Here is a 22,039-nt window from a genome sequence, read left to right as displayed (position 1 = left end):
TCTTTTTCTGATGACTTAGTTGTCTGGGCAACTAAATTGTCTTTACATTGGTGGATTGATGGCAAGGGCATTTCTCTGGTCATGTGACATTGTCCTTTGAATCATCTAAGCCTCAACTGAAGAAGGCATTTACATAGAGTGTTTCCAACGCTGTGTCTATTTTATGTGAAATAATTTATGTGGGAGTTTCTTTTTAATACAATGAGAGCTTAGACTTACTTTAATACTTACCCTTGTCAAAGTATATGGGGTTTTATATGAATGATTTGCAATTAGATATAGGATGCTTCTTTCATGGAGGCAGGAAGTGATTCTATTTGTCTTTTTCTTCTCAAAACATGGGAGCCCGAAGGTACTACTACTATTTGTAAGAGGAGGGAGGCTACCAAATCAGAAACGTATTAACTTTTTAAATTTTTTTTTTAGGCAAAAGCTGACTGTATGTCCTATCATCGATGGAGAAGAGCACCTTCGTTTGTTGAACTTCCAACACAATTTTATAACTCGAATCCAAAATATTTCTAATCTACAGAGGCTAATATTCTTGGATTTATATGATAACCAGATTGAAGAAATTAGTGGACTTTCTACTCTGAGATCCCTCCGTGTCCTTCTGTTGGGGAAAAACAGGTAATCTTTGTAGAACAGTTTTTGTTTATTATAGTTGAGACTAATGTGGAGTCCTGTAGTGTTTAGATGGCAAAAATAGTTAAGAACCTAATAGACTAAATTTTGAAAGATTATTTGACTGGATTAAGATTCAGTTGTAATTTGTTTTTTGATATTCAGTCTGAAAATAAGTCAAACCAAATAACATTTATTGGAACATCTATTTTATTTCCATTGCATTCTGATGCCGTATCTTATATGGAAGTAAATAGCGGACTTTGACGTTTATGTTTTCTTAGGCTATATTTTAAGCATGTGTTCACTTTAGGCAGATGTATTTCACTAGTGATTCTTCTCAGCACTTAACTGAGATATCAAATGTCTATTTGATACCTCATGATTGTCAAATTACTATTGATTCTTGCTCAGATGTTGTCTTCAGCATGTATTTAGAATTACATTCCATATGAATGTACCCAGTTCTTTTCATAAAGTTCTACTACATGGTGCAGCTACACAATTCCCAGCTAATTTCCTTGAGATTTGTTTGTGACTTTTCTCTCCATTGTGCTTCACTGGATAGCTTTTGCAATGAAAGAAGTGCTGTTTGGCAAAATCTAAAAATGACTTTTGTGTTATCAAATGATGAACCTTAGATATAGCCTTGTACCCAAGCTTGGTTCCCCTTAACCCTGTCTTTTTTTTTTTTACCCCCAGCAAGAATCTTGAATTACCTCTTTATTCTCATTAGCCAATGGTAGCATAAGATACTTTTTCCAAGATCATGTCCAAAATTTCTAGGCTTTTATCTATTTTCTGCAGTTTCTTGAAAGTTCCTGTCAGTGTAGTCTGTCACCTACTGTTGATGAGTGTTAAGCTGATCATTATAGTAGCATGAGAGAACTTGGGTGAATTATAAGATCACATAGTAGTAGAGCTTGAAGTGATCAGCTCTCGTATTTTTCAGATGGAGAAATGGGGATGTAAAGAGACTTTTGCAAGGTTAGATATGTACAGACTATCTGTAGTAAGAATATGCCACTGGAGCAGATCACAGAGTAAAGTGAGGAGGAAACTTTCATACATTTAAGGCATTCCTTCAAGGTGTTCTCTGTTATCTCTCCCAGAGATTTCTTTACTAATTTCTGATCCTTGGAATTACTGGTTTGTTTCTCCAGCTTCTCTTCATTCTTTAGTGCCATTGCCTTTATGCCTTCCTTTTTAGTCCTTGGGTAAGGTGTTTTCCAGTGATACTTTAAATCTCCTTCTCTAGTTTTAAATATAGTGTCTAAGAGCTACTCCTGGTTCTTAAGTTTTAAATAACCTTTCCATCTACTCTCTTTTCCTGTTTCCACTTTTGAGCTTGTTTGGCTTCTCAGAAATTACCTTTTAAGTTTTTAAACAAATACTTTGTGCCTTGAAACAACCAGTCTTTTGGACCTTCTGACCTTTTTAGAGCTCTTTGCCGCTTTAACTCTAAGGGACCTGATGCCCTTCTCTGTATCCTTACCATGGTCAAGTTAAAAAGCAATCTAATGCAGTCTCTTCCTCTTTCTTCACCTTCATTTTTTGTTTGTTTGTTTTTGGTCACATTTTACTTTATTTTCCCCATAAAGAAAACAGCCATTCTAGAACTGTTAATGTTCTTGAATGAAAAAGAAAATGAGTCGGAAGACAACTTTCTATATTCTCCCCAATTATGTATTTTTGAGATATCAGTACAATGCAAATCTGATCCCTAAAACATACCTAATGCTCTCTAGCCAACTGACTTTGTCACAGCAAGGGACCTGTGAGGTTTAAAGAGGCAGTATTTTATTGATCATTAGGCAAACGTGGCTGAGGACTGCTGGAGAAGCACATCTGCTACCCTGTGTCACCATGTTCTACTTGTGCCCCCCTGCGGCTCAAGTCCAGAAAGTTTTCTCCCACATTGTGAAGCACTGCTCTGTCTTCTAGTCCAAGGCAATGAGTGATATATGAACATCCAGGGAAACCATATGCCTCCAAGTTCAAGCAGCTCCAACAAAGATTTCTGCTCAAAAGCTGGAAAGACCTTGTTCAGATCTTGTATGTGAAGTTTACATTGTTGCTAAAGAACTCCCAACCCCTCTATTCCACTTTGCTATTGAAGCTCTTGCCGTCTAACTCTTCTGCTTTCTATATCCCCTGTTTATTTTTGTGAGATTTTCTGGTGTCCTCATGATCAAGGCTAATGAATAGAACTTGTCTGTATTTTCTTCTGATCACCCAGGGCTATACACAAAACTCTCTGCCAGACCCTGGCATTCCATATTTCTTTCTTTTTGGTTGCTTGAGGTTTCCCGCATTAAGGATTTGTTTCTGATACTGAAAAGCTTAGTCTTCATGTAGATCCTGTTGTGGGGTCTTTATCCTGGCATCAGTAACATAGTATGGCTTGCAAAGACAGGCTGTGATAAATCCCTAGAGGTCTGTAGCTACTGTAGTGACAGGTGAGCCTTGTCTTTTTCTAGTTGCAGTTTTGTTTAATGGGAGAACTTAAAAATCAGGTCACATGAGTGTTAATGTAAAAATCTTCAACTGACTAGGATTCTGCAAATTTCTCACATCAGTACCTAATCTGACCATGACTTTCTAGGTCAACTGATAACTCCATCTGCCTTTAAATTATTTAGAATTCACCTACACTATCAGAATCTGAAGTGAGAGTCATAAAACCACTTTGTGTCAAAGCTAAGAGAATGCTCGAAATCACAACAGATAGGGACTGTTTTATTGGGTAGCATACAGCATGTGAGGCCCTGATGAGTCCTATGGGAAGGCATATTGCACATTTAGTTTTCCATGATTGAAGTGCCTTCAAAGTGCCTGGAGTTTCTAATCAATTCAGAAACAGATTACATTGATCCTCCAAATGAGAGAAATTGGGGCTGGGACAATCTTTGTCCTTTGTGTAAAATGTTAAAAATATAATTCTCAAACAGATAGTAATTACAGGTCAATATTTTAACTAACTCAATAATGAGGGAACCAGTAAGATGACGAAGCTGGTTTAAAGGAGGATAAGAGAAACTGATTATATGTATATGTATATATATGTGTGTGTACATATATATATATACACACACACACATGCATATATATATTTTTAATGAAAAATAAAGGATGCTGGAATAAGGTTGTTAAGTTATAAAACAGGTCAGTGTCCTACAAAGCAATGGAATTGTAATTTTCTGGGTTATCTTTTTTATAAGACATAAATAAATTATATTTCTACCCGGCAACAATAATTACATCTCATCAGTTTTCTACAAGTTAGTTTATAAATTTACAGAGTTTGGGCTCTAATCAACAGCCAATAGTCAGGTGATCCTTAGGTAGGCTTGTTGACAGTGCTCTGACATGACATAGAAAGGACATGCAGTCATCCCTTTGCCCTTGTTCCAATATTTAGTTATCAGCACTGAGTAGCACCCTTTCTTCTATGTTCACATATCACAGTTTTACAAAATTGGTTTTATACTGTATTTTTCACTTGAATATTTATAGTTTATTATGTTTTCTCATGTCATTAAATATTCTTTGGAAAGGTTGGGGACCGCTGCTTTACACGGCCTGGTCCTATATGCGGCTCCAATCTCATCTCTTATTATTCTCTTCCCACACATTTATATTGTGTACTTTTTTTTTGCTATGATAATACTGTAATGAATATCCTTGTCCATAAATCTTTGTCTGCATCTCTGATTATTTCCTTAGAATAGGCTATTTTCTATTGTGTATATGAGTCTACCCTCATAAAGCTCATATGAGGAGGATTTGAGATTTGATAAGAAGAAAGTCTATATTTTAGGGCAGCACTTTTCAAAATGTGATCCCTGGACTAGCAACGTCAGCACAAAGAACTTAATAAAAATGCGAATTTTTGGACCTTATCCAAGAAACTCTGGAGGTGGGGTTTAGTGATCTATATTTAGCAAGCCCTCCAGATGATTCTGATACAAGAGTTTGAGAACTACTGTTTTAAGGAATGTGAGCTTAAAGGTATAAAAGAATTTAATAAAAGACTTCTTTAATAACTATGAGGTCAGATAGCTATTAGAAAGCATCACTCTTCCTAAGCCATATTATTAGGGTACTATAATTTTCTCCAACTATTTTAGGAATTTCAAGAACAAAGCAGACAGAAGAATAATTTTGTTGAAAGGTTTGTCTGTTTTCCCTTCTGATTTGGCTGCTATTATTATTAATATTGGCTATTATTACTAGAGAGATTTAAGTGTTAGATAGGATATTATTAAATACCTGACTCTGGATGAAGGCTGATTAAAGATTCCAGTGAATCTAGAAGGATGCTAATGGTTTGGATGAAGTGACTTAGGGTGTTCAGGGGATAGGGTGCTTTCTAGGAAAAGAGCAGGTTTCTGCCAGTGTGATGGTGTGAGGGAGGAGACTGATGAGGAGGTCGTGGTCATAAGGAGGTGGAATGTGTGTATTTGAGTGTGTGTGTGTGTGTGTGTGTGTGTGTGTGAGAGAGAGAGAGAGAGAGAGAGAGAGAGAGAGAGAAGAGAGAGGGGGAGGGTAAGGGTAAGAGGAAGAAATACAATCACCCTGTGATGGTACATAGCAGGCATATAATAAATATTTTTATAAATTAAATTGTATTGAATTGGTTGTGGTGATATAATTCTGGATTTGGCAATTATGGAAGATGACTGAGGTCAAATGGAGATAGAAATTTATGAAGTTTAATTTTGCCTTATGTTTACCTGGTGTCAGGTATGAAGTTTTAGGGGGATGATCCACGTTCTAGAAACATTAGGAAGCTGGAAATGGTTCTTTGAGGCAGTAAGCAATGACAACAGAAATAATAGTGAAAGCAAGATGATGATAAAGATGGACTGCATGAACTTTCTTTTTATCTTTTCTTTGCTATTGCTCCTTTCCCTCCACAGAATAATGGTAGTAGGAGAAAGTAAGATCTATAGGAGGGAGAACGATAGAAGGGAAGTGGTTTTTGTTTTGTCTTTTTTGTTGTTGTTAAAATGGTCCAGTTGGAGGCAGTCGGACAGGTATGGTAGTCATAGAAGATAGGAATGGGGGAGACAGAGTTAGGCCTTAGGCGTTAGGGGATATAAGAGGAGTTATTTTAGAGATAAAATTCTACATTTTTAGTTTTTCGCAAGACGGCAAATCAAAAGTTCCAAATAAATATTCACAAATTGAGCATGACCAGTAGAAAACATTTAGGTGGGATTCAATCTGTCTATGTGATAAATAATCCTGTTTTGAATTCCCTTATACATAACACTCATCCATTTAGTTAATATGTTCATTCATTTATTAAACAAATATTTATGTGTGTCTACTCAGTATCTTGACTGCTGGGGATAGAGTAGACATATCAAAGTTTCTGGCCTCTTAAAGCTCACATTTTGGTTTGAGGAAGGCAAGCATAAAAAAGTAAACACATGAATAGTATAATTTTAGGCAAGGATAAATGCATTGAGGTCAATTAAAGCTGGGGAAGGAAAGAGTAATGGAGACAGGAAGGGAGAGCTATTTTTGAAAGAGTCATCTGGAAAGGCCATTCTGAGGAGATACTTGAGCTGGGACTGAAATGATGTGATGATGTGAATCATGTGAAGTCGTGGGGGGAAGAATATTAAGGAAGAAGCAAAAGCAAGGGTAAACACCCCAAGCAGAAATGAATTTGTGAGGTTAGAGACAAGAAAGCCCATGTGGCTGAGTGAGTGAGCCTGAGCCGTGGTAGGAGATAAGACTGGAGGAAGAGTCAGCAGCCAGATGGTTTAGGGCCTTGAGGACTGAGGTAGGGAGTTTAGAACATAGTCTAAGGTGAAGGAAACTGCCTTGAGTAAGTGCCTTGCCGAAGGTTCTTAGAAGTAGAATTTCTCTTTTCTAAAGATAGGACTTTTAAGATGGGGGGGGGGGGCATTTCCCTCAGTGAGACTGTATGTAACAATTTAATTAAATTAATGGGAAATATGATTTTTTAAACTATATAACTGTATAATCTCTATACATAGATATAGATAATAAATTAAAATAAATTATGCTTTAACATTTTTTGATTTATAATAGATATGATGCATCCATATTTCTACTCTACTTATTCTGATTTTCAGAATCAAGAAAATCTCAAATCTGGAGAATCTAAAAAACTTAGATGTCTTGGACCTTCATGGAAATCAGGTATCGTAAGCCTTTTCTTTCTTTTTTGTAAAAACCTAGTAAATTTGGCATTTTGAAAGTTTTAAGAATTATATTGAATTTTTCAAGAGTTACTTTATTGATTCACTGAAATTTCTAAGGTATTAAGCCTATTACTATAAGCTCTGGTAATTTCTCAGCAGTAAATGATAGATAAAACATTCAAAATCTTTATAGTTATGACAATTTTGTTATTTAGTCTTATTAATTTATCTTTAAAATACACATTATCCAACCTCAACCCAAGAACTAGAATATTATTAATGATTTTCTTCAACTTAGGTGTTCCTCTTCTATTTTGAGGTAACCACTATTTTAAATTTCACATTCATCATTCTTTTGTTAGTTCTTTTTAGTTGGCTTTATTACATATGTGTGCCTGAATAGTCTATTGTTTAATAGCATTGTCTTTAATTTTAAAAAGGTATCATACCATATAGGCTATCGTCTAGTTTTTGCTTTTTAAATATAATATTATATTATTGAAATTCATCTATTTTGATCAGGTAGCTGTAATTTACTCATTTTCACTGTAGTTAACTCATTTTCACTGTTGTTCCATGGTGTGGTTATACAGAAAACTTTTTAGTTTATTATTGATAGGTCATTTCCTTTTTTTCTGCTTTGTTTCCTGTTAGGAATTGTACTTCTAAGAACATTCTTGTACATGTTTCTTCTATATACCATATGTACTCTAGGGTATAGATCTAGAAGTGAGATTGATGGGTCATAGGTTATGTAAATTTCAGACTTTAAAAGATAATGCCAAATTGTTTTTCAAAGTGGTTATACCAGTTTAGACTCCTAATAGATTCTGTTGCTTCACATCCTTTACAACATTTGGAATTGTCAGACTTCTTAATTTTTGCCTTCTTAATTGTTATAAATAATTTCCCAGTTAATTGTTATAAAGTAGTATCTCCTTGTGGTTTTAATTTATATTTCCCCGATTACTGTATAATCTGGGCTCATTATTCTGTTAAGTCAATTAATTAGTCTACCCCTGTATCTGTCTGTCTTTAATTTCTCACCTGGTTTGTTTTGTTCCCCCTCCTTATTCTTTTCTTTCAGAGAGTCTTGAACTGTTTTTTATAACATTTTTTTTAATATTTAAGTTTTTAGGCGAGGCAACCCTTGGTTGACCTCACAGATTGCAAGGACCTTGTCAACTTACAATCCCTTCTTTTTTATTTTTTATGCCTACAGCACCTGGTCTTCCTAGGTGGTCTTCCATCCAAGTACTAACTAGGCCCGACCCTGCTTAGCTTCCGAGATCAGACAGGATTGGGCTTGTTCATGGTGGCATGACCATAGACTTGACTGTTTTTTAACCCTTTGCTCTTCTATTTAAATTTTAATCTTTGAAATGTAGATATTTACTTATGAATAGCTACATGAGCTACATATTCATGTAGAAGGTAAAGCCTCTCCTGAGGTGGTAAGCATACATTCTAGGGTGATCCAAGAGTCCCTGCCTGTTGATGAACAAGAGCTGTCACTGCCACTTGAGTTGGTCAGGTGCAAACTTCAGTATGATCTCTCTAGGCTCTCTTAACAACTGTTAGTCCCAATTGTTTCGGTGAAAAGCTAATAGAATTAATAAAGACCTTGATAGAGCTAGATAGGCCACATCTGCCTATCTCATCCCACCCTCCCTGCATGTCTGTCTGTGTGTGCACCTTGTGGTAAGAGTGTTGGTGGCCTTGGAACTGTCCAGCTCTGCAGGTTGGTTAGTGTCACTTTAGTAGAGGGGAAGTTACCCAGTTAGGTGGTGATGGAAGGGAAGAGGTATTAAAGAGTTTTGTTAGTAAAAGATTATCATATGCAGAAGCACTGAGACTAAAAACAACAAAGTATTTTTTTACTGCTAGGCACTTTAGAGTAAGTGAGAAATGAGCCTGGAGAGGTAGGTAGAAGCTAGATTGTAGAGGGCTTTGAACTCCATACTTAGGAATTGCTGTTTTGTCTCGTAAACCACTATTTTAAAAAATATTCATGACTGTAAGTGAAACTTTATGGTAGTGATGTTTTCTTAAGTTTATTTAAAAATGTAATATGAGAAATAAATTTCATGTGGCTTTCCCATTTTAATATACCTTTAAGAATTCATGGGCATTACCAAAGATCTATAAGTATACCTGATAAATGAATAACATACCATTTCATCTGTATATGTATGACGTCTAGGAATTACTTACCATTATGTGGATGAAAAATTTCTTGTTCGATGACCTGTGGTTATGTGTCTTATAATATCAGCATATGTTTGTGATATTCTGTGTATTAGGACTAAACATTTGTACCACACAACATATTTCTCAATAATTTAAAATAAGAAGGAAGTTTAAATAAAGATCTGAGTCTTGTTTCCAAATATCTAAATCCAATAAGCAAAAATTTGGAGTATTTCAAAACAAAGATAGTCTTGGTGACTTTAGGTTTTTAAAAAGTCAGAAGATAAACTATTCAAGATGAAACAATGTCCAACTCTAAAAAAAAAATAGCATCAGATAGTTAAAAAATGATAAGAAAATTACATGAATGATTTTTGTCTTTTGAACTCACTTCTGTTGGAAATAAAAATGATACTTAGCATACATTGTGAAATGAAATGTTTTTGGTTTATGGATGAGAAACGTTCTGAGGGATGATGATAGTGTTCAAGAAATAGACTGGAGAAAAGAAAGAGATGGAGGGAGATGAAACTGGAGACAGAGAACGGTTGAGAGTCTAATCTAATAATCTTGGTGAGAAGTGATAAAGGCTCGAACTAATGTAGTAGAATAGGGACATAATGAGAGGACAGATTGGATAAATATTTAAAAAGTAGAAACATCAAGATTTAGCAATTGATTATGAGTAGTAAAGAATGCAGAAGAATCTGAGAGGGTGACTCTCAATTTCTAACAGAGATTTTGTTTGATCTGCCCAAATTGATTCTCTTGGTAAATGCTTACTTTAACATGTATCGTTTTTATTTCCAACAGAAGTGAGTTCAAAAAACAAAAATTATTCACATGATTTTCTTTTAGTTTTTCAACTATCTGATGCTTTTTTTTTTTTTTTTAGAGTTGGACATTCTTTCATGTTTTCAGTAACATCTTTTCCTTCAGAGAGAGCTTCCCCTTTCTGTCATTGCTTGCCTAAAAGCAGACATTTGCCTTTTCAGTAGTGCCGAGTAAGAAGGTTGTCTTTATCCAGATAGAGGAGTCTGGGTTACTCTTAGACAAAAAGATAAGACTGCAGTATCCAGTTTTCCTAGATATATTAAGAAGTTCTGCAGTATATCTTGAGACCCCCTCTCTGATCTGTGTGACCCGTAATTGGGCTTTCGAACATTCCCATCATCTCTTCTTCTTGCCGTGAAGTTTATTAATTAATCAAGAATTATGCTCTCACTCTACACTACCCTTTGCCTGAAGTTTCTATCATGTACTCGATGCTCGTGACTTTGCCCATGGCTGCAGTAAGTAATAGGTCATTCCATTAGAGATGTTGCATGTGATTTTGTCCCATTTGATTGCAAACCAAGAAGCTGAACAACATCCTTAGTGATTTTTTTTTTAACAATGTCTTTTTTCAGACTTACAAAACTGAAAGGAAACTCTAAAATGTAGACATTCTAATTGTAAGTGCCAATTAGAAAGGTAGTTTTCTAAAGGAAATGCCCTAGGATTATTAGCAGAAGGGCGAAGACACCCTATGCAGGTCATACGAAAATTATGCCTCTTCATTCTATATATTTATATTTTTCTTGAGCTCAGTAAAGTTTTATTTTATATGTTTAAATATTGCTTTTCTATTTATGTTTGTTATATCTATATTCTATATCTTCCATATCCCCATCTTATCTTTTATTCTTTCAATCTCTATTTTTTCTTAGTATTTTAAGAGAATTTCTCAAGCTTATGTGGACGTTACTGATTTTCCACAGTGTCTATTTTGCTTTTTACTAATTTCGTACATTTCAAATTCTATTACCTATTTAGTTTTGAAATATTTTTGTCCAAGTTTTATTATTCAGTTCTGTCATTTGCAAATACTGATAATCTTGTTTCTTCTTTTATAATTTTTATTTAATTTACTTTCATTTTATATTAGTTAGACCAAAAACCTTAGAACAAATTTGAAAGCATGATCAGATGTTACCTTTATATATTATTGAATTTACAATAAGCATACTTAGCTTTCTTTTCTCGAACCTATATGGAATCCAGATGGTATTTCTTAAATGCAATAGAAGATCCAAATAATGACATAGAAACTGGATTATAAATCTAAAAATGAAAGTTCTTTAAGCTAACATCTGCTTTGAAGTATTAAATAAAAAAATTTCAAATAATATTTTGATGGCAGTATAGATAAGAAAATTAATCTCTAGTGATTGTGAAATTTATTTTTTTAATGTTCAGAACAAAAGTATTATGGGTATGACCTATTGTTACGTAAGTATGTTACATTAAAAGGTTGATAAAGTCTCCTGCAAGGACCTCTACTTCTGTGTCATTAGAAACTCATCCCATTGTTCTGTGTTTGCGATAGTACAATAATGGGGTTTAAAGTCATATTGAGCTCTCATCACTTCATGGGTATAGCTTTTAGTTACCCTTACCTTACTGTGCAACTAAAACTCTTCTGCTGCAGTTCAGTCCTTATGTACATGTGCATACTCCATGATTCAGATCTTCTTATTCTAAACAGTGTCCACCATATTGCTCCCTGACTAAACATTGTGTCTCCTCTATAAGCACTTCCACTCATAAAGAATATCCATTTTCACCCTCCACTGGTGATCCTAGTTCCTTGAATCTTTTCCATTCAGACTCTTGACTACTCTCAGGATGCTTCAGTGTAAGTGGAGTTAATAAGGAGAACTTGATATCATTTCTTTTCCTTGTCTTTTCTCTCAGAGGGTGGTCTTGCTAGACCAAAACGTTGTGAGCTTATGCTTGGTCTCACAGTAAGTTTCTATTTGGCAGGTACTATGTATACTTCTTGTCACCTTTATAGGACCAGGTACAGTATTAGGCACTTAGAGATGTCCCCAAAAGATGGATTTTTTGATTATTTGATAAAATTTACTTCAAGTATTTAATATAGTCAAATTACAAAATATGTTTTTTTAGTTAATTTTCACAAGTTAAGTGACTTTATATTATCCACAATAGAGGAAATTGGAAATAGATTTTTAAAAGTCTTCATATAAACTTGTCACTGAGTCCAGTAGCTATACATTTAATTTTAAGGTTTTTATAACATACATATCTGAAATTTATTCCTGCTAATCATCCCTTCCTCATTTTTTAATAGATTGCCGAAATTGAAAATGTCAATCATTTGTGTGATTTGAGAGTTTTAAACCTTGCCAGGAACCTTTTAAGTCACGTTGATAACCTTAATGGGCTGGATTCACTAACTGAACTTAACCTACGACACAATCAAATCACTTTTGTGGTGAGTATTAAAATGGAATCAATATATGATCTCTGGCTTTTCTTTTAAGGAAATGAAAAAAATGTTGTAGCATTGCTTTATGCAGCTTTATGCAAAGTAAGCATCTAAAGTTTTTTTCTGAATTTAAATTGTGGGTATAATTATTAAGCTTTATAATTTTTTGACTTGGAAAGTGTTAAGGTGTTTTTTATTTTAAAAGACAAATGTAAAATTAAAAACGAAATGGAAGTGTTATTTGTAAATGAATCAGCTACTGTAAATGTATACTGACTCCTTTTCTATTTTGTCATAGGTATAGAATTAGGTTAGCAGTGATTGAAAGTTGATGAAATATTGTACCAAGAGAGAAAAACCTCTGAGGTTGAGGGCTGTGAGGACATGCATAGATATCGATCGTATCCCTTACAGTTTTTAAAGAGGCAGCTTGGTATACTAGAAATAGTAAGGCATCAGAGGTCTAATTCTGGTCTTAGCTCTTTCTCTCATTAGCTGTGAGCCTCAGTTTACTTTTCTCTAAAATGAGGGCATTGGGCTAGATTATCTCTAGGGATTGTTTTTGGCTTGTTGACTCTGAAAAAAGACAAAAATATAAGAGAACTGGCATGTGAGGAGGAGGAAAAATGTTAGTTAGCCTCGTAGGGGGAAAACTACAGAAAGGTGACTCTGGAATTCTGAAGATAAACTTTGTTAAATTTATAGTTTACTGAAGTTTGGCAACTGAACAACAACTAATGCTTAGGTATTTTGTATTGGGCATATGTGAAGAGAATTAGAAATATGGCTTTCAGTTGTATTACATGATAAAGGCCAAGAAGGCTTCTAATGATTCATAAAAACATTTCTTCTTTTAACAGGTTTCCTTTGTTTACATGCAATAGAAAAACTATATTAGGTTCTCTGGATATCATTTAAGTACTTTTAAAGGCACAATCTAAATCAATTTTTTTCAAGATATTGAATTGCTTAATAAATAATTAAGTGTATTGTAAGTGGTACACTTGAAACGGCTAGGGGACAGATGATGTCTTATCTCCAGGCCATGTTATATAGACTTGTTTCATTTTGAAGTTTTCCCAGAAGATCTGAGCCACATAATGCTCATATCTTCTAAGAGATTGGATAATCTCAGAACCTTGTCCAAGACATGGATTTACTCCAGAGCCTCTTAAATTGTGTCAGGTCCTCTCCCCAGATTGGATTTAAATATTAGAAATGGCTTGTTTATTTAAAAAGACATGCAGATTGAGTTTATCTGTTACATTGCTGAGTCTCTAGGAACTGCTCAGGCTGGACTTAATATGTTCTCAGAACATCGAGATGGTAAGAATCCAAAAAGCTTTGGTAGACTGGGGTATAGAAATTTATTGGCCCTAGGATATTCTTGTCTATATTTTGTCTTTCACTTAGAAGTTGCATTATTCACATCTAGGAAAATGCTCACTGAATTTCCCATCGAGTACTATGTCTAATCATTATTGTTATAGCTTAGGCAGCAGTAAACATCTTAGGAAAGAGGAAATTATATTAATTTATAAAAATTAAGATTTAAAAAACATTATACATATAGTATCATTATCATAAGTATCTTGTGTATTAATTTATAGGAAATTATGAGTGTATATATAAGGATAAATAAGAAACATTATCCAACTCTTACTTATTTCTTTTTCAAAACATCTTTTTCCTAAAAGAACCAAGAGACTTTTAAATCTGAGGATTCTTTTTATTTAATTTTTTTCAATATCGTGTTTTCTCCTCAGTCAGTTATCACACTTATTCTTTTTAATTATTTTTCCTTTCATGGTTTTGATTTTTCTCAACGGCTGGTAATCCTTAAATGATGACCATGTTAAGTAGTGGCTGGGTCTCCTGTGCAGCTAAATAGGTCTTTTTAACCATAACATCTCTCCCTAGAGTGGTCACTGGATTAAGTAACTTGTTGAATCCCACATAGTGACAGACTTCCCTTTACAGTGAGTAAAGGGAAAAGGCAGGCTCACTTCATAACTGCCGAAATAAGAAAAACTATGTTTGGGGGTAGAGGGACTTTAGTATCTTTTTTACCATGTGAAACTGCCATTCCTTTTCCCCCCACTGGTTCCCCTTTGGCAGTTCTTAACTGTCTCTGTAGATAGAACACCCACACTCTCCATCCCTCCTTGACAAGATACTCTGTTTTGTTTAGAGAGCAGATATTGAGTCTCCAGCTGAGGGTTTCCTTAGCCAGCTGCTCTGTGCATGGTTATGTGTACATGGCAGGGGTGAGAGAGGGCTGGGAGTGGGTGTGTATGTTGGTGTTCCAGGAATAGCTGTTGAGTCGACATACCTTTAATTATCCTCTTGATCAGCCACAATTAACCACAGTCCGTGCCTGCTCTTTCTGTGCATCGACTTGGAGCATGGAGTAGGATGGCATTCTGTCAGAAAGGAACGCCGTGTTTGCAGTGCAGCATCTCTCGCTAGTTCTGAGCTGCAGTGTTGAGGATGATCTCCAATAAGATTCTCTCTGCTTTCTAGCTTCCTGACATTCATCAAAAATGTTGATCTGTTGACAACTCTCGTTTTTATCATTTGCATGATTTATTCATTTTGTGTTTTATTTTCTTTGCTTTACCCATTGAATCTTGGGAAGGACATGACACAAATGCATTACCTATTTCACCATTTGATCAGAAACCTTCTCTGATGTTTTTGATGTAGAAAAGTTATTGTTTGTTTATTGTAGTTAAATCGTTGACCTTTTTCTTGAAAATCTTATAAATTTTAAACCAGATATCTTTTTAGTTTATAAGGTTTCTTTCCATTTAAAAAAAATTATGAAACCCCAAAGGAATAGGAAGTGATATTTCCATTCATATATCCATGAATTAATAAATAAAAACTTTTCATATATAGTTGAAGCCTTCCGTGGAAATCTCCCTCATCACATTCCCTCCCTCCTTTGCAGAGGTAACCACAATTCTGAATTTGGTGTTTATTCCCATGTATCTGTTTCCTTTTCATATATATATACATATATATCCCTAAACAATATAAAGTAATTGTTTTGCATGCTTTTAAATGTTCTGTAAATGGTATCATACTGTATATATCTTTTGTAAGTTACTTTTATTAACATTATGCTTCGAGATTTGATAGAGATAAATATTCACTAATTTTAATTGTTATATAGTATTACATTGTATGATTGTAACTAAATAGTCATTCTTCTATTTATGGACAGTAATATTATTTCCAAAGTTTTGTTATTAAGAAATGGTACAAATAACATTTTTTTAAATGTCTTTTTTTTTGCATATGTATGACAATTTCTCTAGGTCAGTGGCTTTCAGTCATTTTTAGCCATAATTTATGGCAATAAACAAAATTTACATTAATTACATATTTATATGGGTACATTACAAATAATGGAAATAAGCATTTCATGAAACCTAACTTTACTGCAATCCATTCGGGTATATCCTATTTGATTCTACTGTATCTCAAAACAAAATGTTGGTCTCAACCTCCTTAACTGATTTCTTGACTTGGCAGTGTGGAGGTGGAACCCCTTGCTCCTCCAGGGCAGTAGGGAGCTCTGCAGTCAGATAACCCTCCCTTTTCTTGACGAGCACATGTGGTTGTGGGACAGGGCCAATTCACGTGTCCACTGCTTCCCACATCAGTCTCAAGGTGTCCTCTTATGTATGTCCCCGGTTGTAGGACTTCTGTTCAGCCAGACCTCAGGTGACTCCCAATGATGGTGGTTCTGTAGTTTCATTATAATTTTGGTAGTCACTAAAGGAGCAAGAACAGCATTTACCTTCTACACCATCTTGACCCAAGCTCCATAATTTTTAAATGATAACATTTTAGAACCTTTGGTTTATCCTCTCTTGATTATTCTCTCTCTCTTCTCCTCTCTTTATATCTCCTAGTCTCCTTCTCTCTCTCCTTCCATGTATATATAGTTTGAACTATTTAAGAGTAAGTTGCAGACATGATGCCCCTTATCTCCACATACTTCAGTGTATGTTTCCTAAAAACAAGGAATTTTCTTATATAAACACATTATAGTGATCAAAATCAGGAAATTAAGACTAACAGTATAGTATTATCTAATTTATAGATCCCATTTGGACTTTCTCAGTTGTCTCAGTAGTGTCTTTTATAGTACAAAAAAATCCAAGATCAAGCATGGCATTCAGTTGCAACCTGCATTTGAAAAACAATGCTCTAAGATGGATACTTGGGAGAAGCATTGCTGGGTGCCAGTATTATGCACATTATTTCACTTTATCAGATATCAAGGTGGTTGTACCAAATTACATTTCCATCAGCATTACCTGAGAATTTCTTTAACTTCACATCTTTGGTGACACTTGATGTTGTCAAGCCTTTTAATTTTTGCCAGTCTTTTAACTATGGAATTGTATTACATTAGGATTTTATTTTGATTTTCCAATGAAGTTGAATAGCTTTTATGTTTTTTCTTTTTTGGTATTGAGATTGCCTCTTCTTTGAATAGCTTTATCCTTTACCTATTGTAATAACAGTTTTTTTTTCCTTTTCCCTCTAGCAAATTAAATATCCACATATGCTTGACCTCTGGTTTGTTTAGCTGTTCTTAGTTTTAGTATAACTATGTGTTAATAATTGTAACTTTTTATTATGTCCTAAGAGCTAATAGAGTAAGGCCCCCGATCTTCTTTTCTCTTTCCTTTTTTTCCTTTCCCAACCTGCCTGCCTAAGGGTTCCTGCCTAAGTTCCATTATGATTTCTTCTTTGATCCATATGCTATATAGAAGTATATTTAAAACTTCTGATATGTTATGGATTTCTAATTCTTCTTTTTTTTTTTTGGCCATTTCTTCCCAATTTATTTACATTATGGCCAGTGAACATGGATTATATGGAATTGGTTCTTTGACGTTTGTTGAGGTTTGCTTTATTGCCATGTTAATATTTATAGTCAGTACTTACTATCAACATATTTTCCAAATATGTGGCCAATATATGAACTATGTTTCTAGGCATACATAAGTTTAAAATTGATACATTTTCTGGTAAATTGTTCCTTTCTCATTATGATATATTACTAACTCCTTTATTTGGCAACTATTTTATGAGCATGGGCTATATGCCAGGCATGTTCTAGGTATGTAGTATATATCAGGAAGCTAACAACACTTCTTGCCTTAACATTTATTTAGTTTTATACTAAATTTCTTTTGGTTATTATTTTTCTGGTATGTCTTTTTTATTCTTTAACCTTTAAAGATTTTTAAATTTTGACATAATTGCAGAAAATGTTTCAACAACAGTGTAAAGAATTCCCAGTACCTTTCATTCAAATTTTTTAAATAATATTTTTTATTTTTCAAATATAATTGTCATACAATATTATATTAGTTTCAAGTGTACAACATAGTGATTAGACATCTATAAAACTCATGAATTGATCACCCCAATTAATCTAGTATCCATCTGATACCATACATATTATTGACTGTATTCCTTAATGCTATAATTTATATCTCCGTGACTATTTCGTAATTACCTATTTGAATTTCTTAATCCTTTCTCTCTTTTTCACCAACACCCCCCCCAACATCCCTCCCATCAGATTACCCTCAAAATGTTCTCCGTATCTGAGTTTTTTCTGTTTGTCGTTGTTGTTGTTCTTTAGGTTCTACATATACGTGAAATCATATGGCATTTGTCTTTATCTGACTTACTCCACTCAGCACAATACCCTCTACATCCATCATGAAATATTGTTTTCCATCCCTTTACTTTCAGTCTGTGTGTGTCTTTTAATCTGAAGAGAGTCTCTTGTAGGCAGCATATGTAAGGATCTTGCTTTCTTATCCATTCAGCCACCCTATCTTTTGATTGGAGCATTAAATTCTTTTTTATTTGAAGTATTTGTTGATAGATATATAGTTATTGCCATTCTTTATTCATATTTTCGATACATATTTTTTTCTTCTTAAAGACATCCCTCCAAATTTCCTGTAATACTGGCTTGGTGGTGATGAACTCCTTTAGCTTTTTCTTGTCTGGGAAGCTCTTTATCTGTCCTTTGATTCTTGGCCGTAGGTCTTTACTTTTAATCACTCTGTATATTTTGTGCCAAGCCCATCTGGCCTACAAAGTTTCTATTGAGAAATCAGCTAACAGTCTTATGGGAGCTCCCTTGTAGGTAACTAATGGCTTGTCTCTTGCTGCTTTTAAGATTCTCTCTTTGTCTTTAATCTTGGCATTTTAATAATGATGTGTCTTGATGTGGGCTTCTTTGGATTCATCTGAGTTTTGGGACTTTCTGAGCTTCCTGAGATTGTATATCTATTTCTTTCACCCAGTTAGAGAAGTTTTCTGTCATTATTTTTTTAAGCAGATTTTCTGTTTCTTGCTCTCTTTCTTCTCCTTTTGGTAATCCTATGATTTGAATGTTGTCACACTTGATGTCGTCCCTGATGCTCCTTAAACTATCTTTATTTTTTTGGATTCTTTTTTCTCATTGCTGTTCTGATTGCGTGTCCTCCTCTACCTCATCCTCTAAATTGCTGATTCAGTCCTCAGCTTCATCCACTCTATTGATTCCCTCTTAACATACTCTTCATCTCAGATATTATATTTTCATTTCTGATTGGTTCCCTTTTACATTTTCCATCCCCATTTTTATATTTTTATATTTCCTATCTCTTTGTTAAAGTTCTCACTGAATTCATCTACTCTTTCCCTAAGTTCTTTGAACATCCTTATAACCAGTGTTTTGAAGTCTGCAACTGGTAGCTTGCTTATCTATATTTTATTGAGTTCTTTTTCTGGAGCTTTGTTCTGTTCTTTCATGTGGGACATGTTTTTTTGTCTCCCCATTTTGGTTGCTTCCCTATGTCTGTTTCTATGTGTTAGATAGGGTTCCTAAGTCTCCCAGTCTCAGTAGAGTAGCTTTACGTAGTAGGTGTTCTGTGGGGCTCAGTGGCACAGCCTTCCCTGGTCACCTGCTCAAGGTGTGTCCCTTATGTGGGTTGCAGTTGCCCTCCTGTTGAGCTTTGGTTGCTGTTTGCTCATTGATAAGAGGAATTGACCCCTGGGCTGATTGGTTGTGAGGATTGGCCAGTGAAGGGCTGACCCTACAGAACAGGATTCACTTTAACAGGGCTCTGATGCTTGCCCACTCTGTCATTTGGGTGTGTCCTCCTCAGATACTACCCTGACTGGTGCTCTGGCTCTGGTCCAAGCAGAAAACTGGGTGTGCCAGCCCAAAGGATTCCTTGGGAGGGACCCAGCTGGAGGCCAAGTTCAGCTGCAGCCTGTGCACTTCTGGGGCCACCTAGTAAGAGTCACCAAGCTATCCGCAGATGGCTGCCACTCGTGCTGGGTTTATAGGTGCCTCAAGAGGCCATGCCAGAACCGAGGCCAGCTGCTGCTAGTGCAGGACTTGGGGCTGCTCAGCAAGAGGTACAGGGCACACTGAGGCCAGCTGCTGCTTCTTTGGGTTTTGTGAGCCTTTGAGAGGTTTTAGGAAAGTCCGCTATGTGAGCCAAGATAGGCCATTTGTATGGAATAAACCATTAGAGGCAGTTTGGGTGGGCCCACAAGTTGGGAGAGGCAAAGTCTCAGGGAATTACCTGGGTGGAGCTATCTGTGTTAACCAGATTGATGGAGACTCAGATATGGTGGCCGCATGGAAAGGTAGAAGGCTCAACAGAAGAATAATGGATGCTGCTAGTACTTCTGTATGGTAGAAAGCTACCCTTCTAGCCCTCACCCTGAAGCCTGACAACTCAGTGTCTCCCTATATGTCCCTGGTGCTTATTGAACAGCTGCCCCAACACTGGAGCTCAGAACGAGTGAGTCCATCAGTAAGTCCATGTACGGGCCCTTTCAGAGGAATGCCTGCTACTCCCGCAGCCCTTCATCTCATTCTGCCACAATCCCTGCTGGTTTTCACAGTCAGAGGTTGTAGGGACTTCTCTTCCTGGCAGTAGTCTTCTTTAAGCTGGAAATGTACCTTAGTCTTTCTTTGTATTTCATGATATTGACATTTTTAAAGACTGTTAGTTTATTGGTTTGTAAAATGTCCCTCAGTTTGAGCTTGTCTACTGATGCTTCCTCTTGATTAGATTCAGGTTATGTACTGTGAGCAGGAATATCAACAGAAGCAAAGCTGAGTTGTTAGTGAATCATATTAAGTTTTTAACTCTCAACCTTTTTCTTATAAAGAATACACGACCCCCTTTTTTTTAAGAATCGAGGTAGTGTTAGTTAGAACTTTATATAAATTTCAGTTGTACAATATTATAATTCGATATCTGTTGCATGCTCACCACCAAAAGCCTAATTTCCATTTATCACCATATATATATATATATATATATATTTTTTTTTTTTTTGGTGTCCCTGCATGGTCATGGATCATCATCATATATTTGACCCCCTCTAAATGTTTTGCCCTTCACAAACCCCCTTCCTCTCTTCCACCAAGTTGTTGTCTGTATCTGAGTTTGTTTTTGTTTAGTTTTGTTTGTTTCTTTTTTTGTTTTATATTCCACATATGAGTGAAATCATATTATTTTTGTGCTTTTCCTTCTGACTTTTTTCACTTAACATAATACCCCCAAGAGCTATCCATGTTGTCATAAATGACAATATTTTATCTTTTTAAAAATATGATTGACTAGCAATTAGGCAAGAAAAAAGAAAAAGAAATAAAAGGAATCCAAATTGGAAGGGAAGAAGCGAAACTATCACCATTGGCAAATGACATGATTTTATATATAAAAAAACCCTGGACTCCACTATACATTTATTATAATGATTTCTATCGTTAGAAATAATAAATGAATACAGTAAAGTTGCAGCATATAAAATTAATATATAAAAATCTTTTGTGTTCCTGTATACTAAAAATGAACTACCAGAATGAGCAATGAAGAAAACAGTCCCATTTATAATTATATAAAAAAAAAAGCATAAAATACCTAGGAATAAACTTAACAAAGGACTTGTATACTGAAAACTGCAAGACATTGTTGAAAGAAATTGAAGAAGACATGACTCCTTTTTCAACTTACAATCTGAGAATCTTTTAACCAGAGACTTTTTTCTATTATACTAATTGGGATTACTGATATATTTAGATTTTTCACTTTAATAGTTCTCATGCTTTCTATTTGTCCTGCTTTTCCTCTTTTTTTTTTTTCTTGTGCCTTATTTCAGGTTGAAGGCGTTTTTTCTGTTATTTCTTATTCACTTTAATGGTTACTCTTAACATTTTAAAATACACACTTGACTTAAATTATAGTTAATATACATTCCTACCCTCTTCTCAAATAGGACCTTAGAATCATTTAATCCATAACCCCCTCCCATTTTACATGTTTTCATTGCCTGGCATTTTCTTTTGATCTTTATACTCCCAAAATTAGATGCTTTTTACTCACCAAATTAGATGTTTTAATTACTGTTGTTTTCAGTCAGTGCTTATTTGGATTCATCCACATGTTGGTTTGGGCTTACCACTCCTCCCAAAATATATAATTTAGAAAATTTTCCTTTACGTTGACTCCGGTAGTAGTAAACTCTCTCAGTTTTTGTCTAATAGTGTGTTTATTTTGCTTTTATTCTTGACTGATAGTTTGACTTAATTGACAGTTATTTTTCCTCCAGTTGTTTGAAGCTCATATCGTATTTTCTTTGCCTTTCTATTATTGTCATTAAACTGTCTACTATCATTTTTTTATAGGCAATCTTTTTCTTCCTCCAGTTGCTTTTA

The 22,039-nt window shown here is 34.9% G+C and overlaps 1 protein-coding gene and 1 pseudogene across 6 annotated transcripts in view; one reads left to right on the top strand and one right to left on the bottom strand.

The window, feature by feature from the left end:
* Window positions 1–22,039, top strand: part of LRRC49 (leucine rich repeat containing 49) — a 128,495-nt gene that overhangs the window by 11,395 nt on the left and 95,061 nt on the right. For all 6 annotated transcript variants that reach the window (XM_016126942.2, XM_016126944.2, XM_016126943.2 and 3 more), the window contains 3 exons: window positions 427–630; window positions 6,738–6,804; window positions 12,133–12,276. In XM_016126942.2, coding sequence (XP_015982428.1) covers window positions 427–630; window positions 6,738–6,804; window positions 12,133–12,276 — 415 coding nt within the window. The remainder of the gene's footprint in view (window positions 1–426; window positions 631–6,737; window positions 6,805–12,132; window positions 12,277–22,039) is intronic.
* LOC118601416 lies at window positions 8,020–8,138 on the bottom strand (annotated as a pseudogene).

Source organism: Rousettus aegyptiacus, unplaced genomic scaffold (assembly GCF_014176215.1).
Source record: "Rousettus aegyptiacus isolate mRouAeg1 unplaced genomic scaffold, mRouAeg1.p scaffold_m13_p_3, whole genome shotgun sequence".
Lineage (NCBI taxonomy): Eukaryota > Metazoa > Chordata > Mammalia > Chiroptera > Pteropodidae > Rousettus > Rousettus aegyptiacus.
Note: the sequence above shows the minus strand (reverse complement) of the source record. Positions and strands in the feature narration are given on the sequence as shown.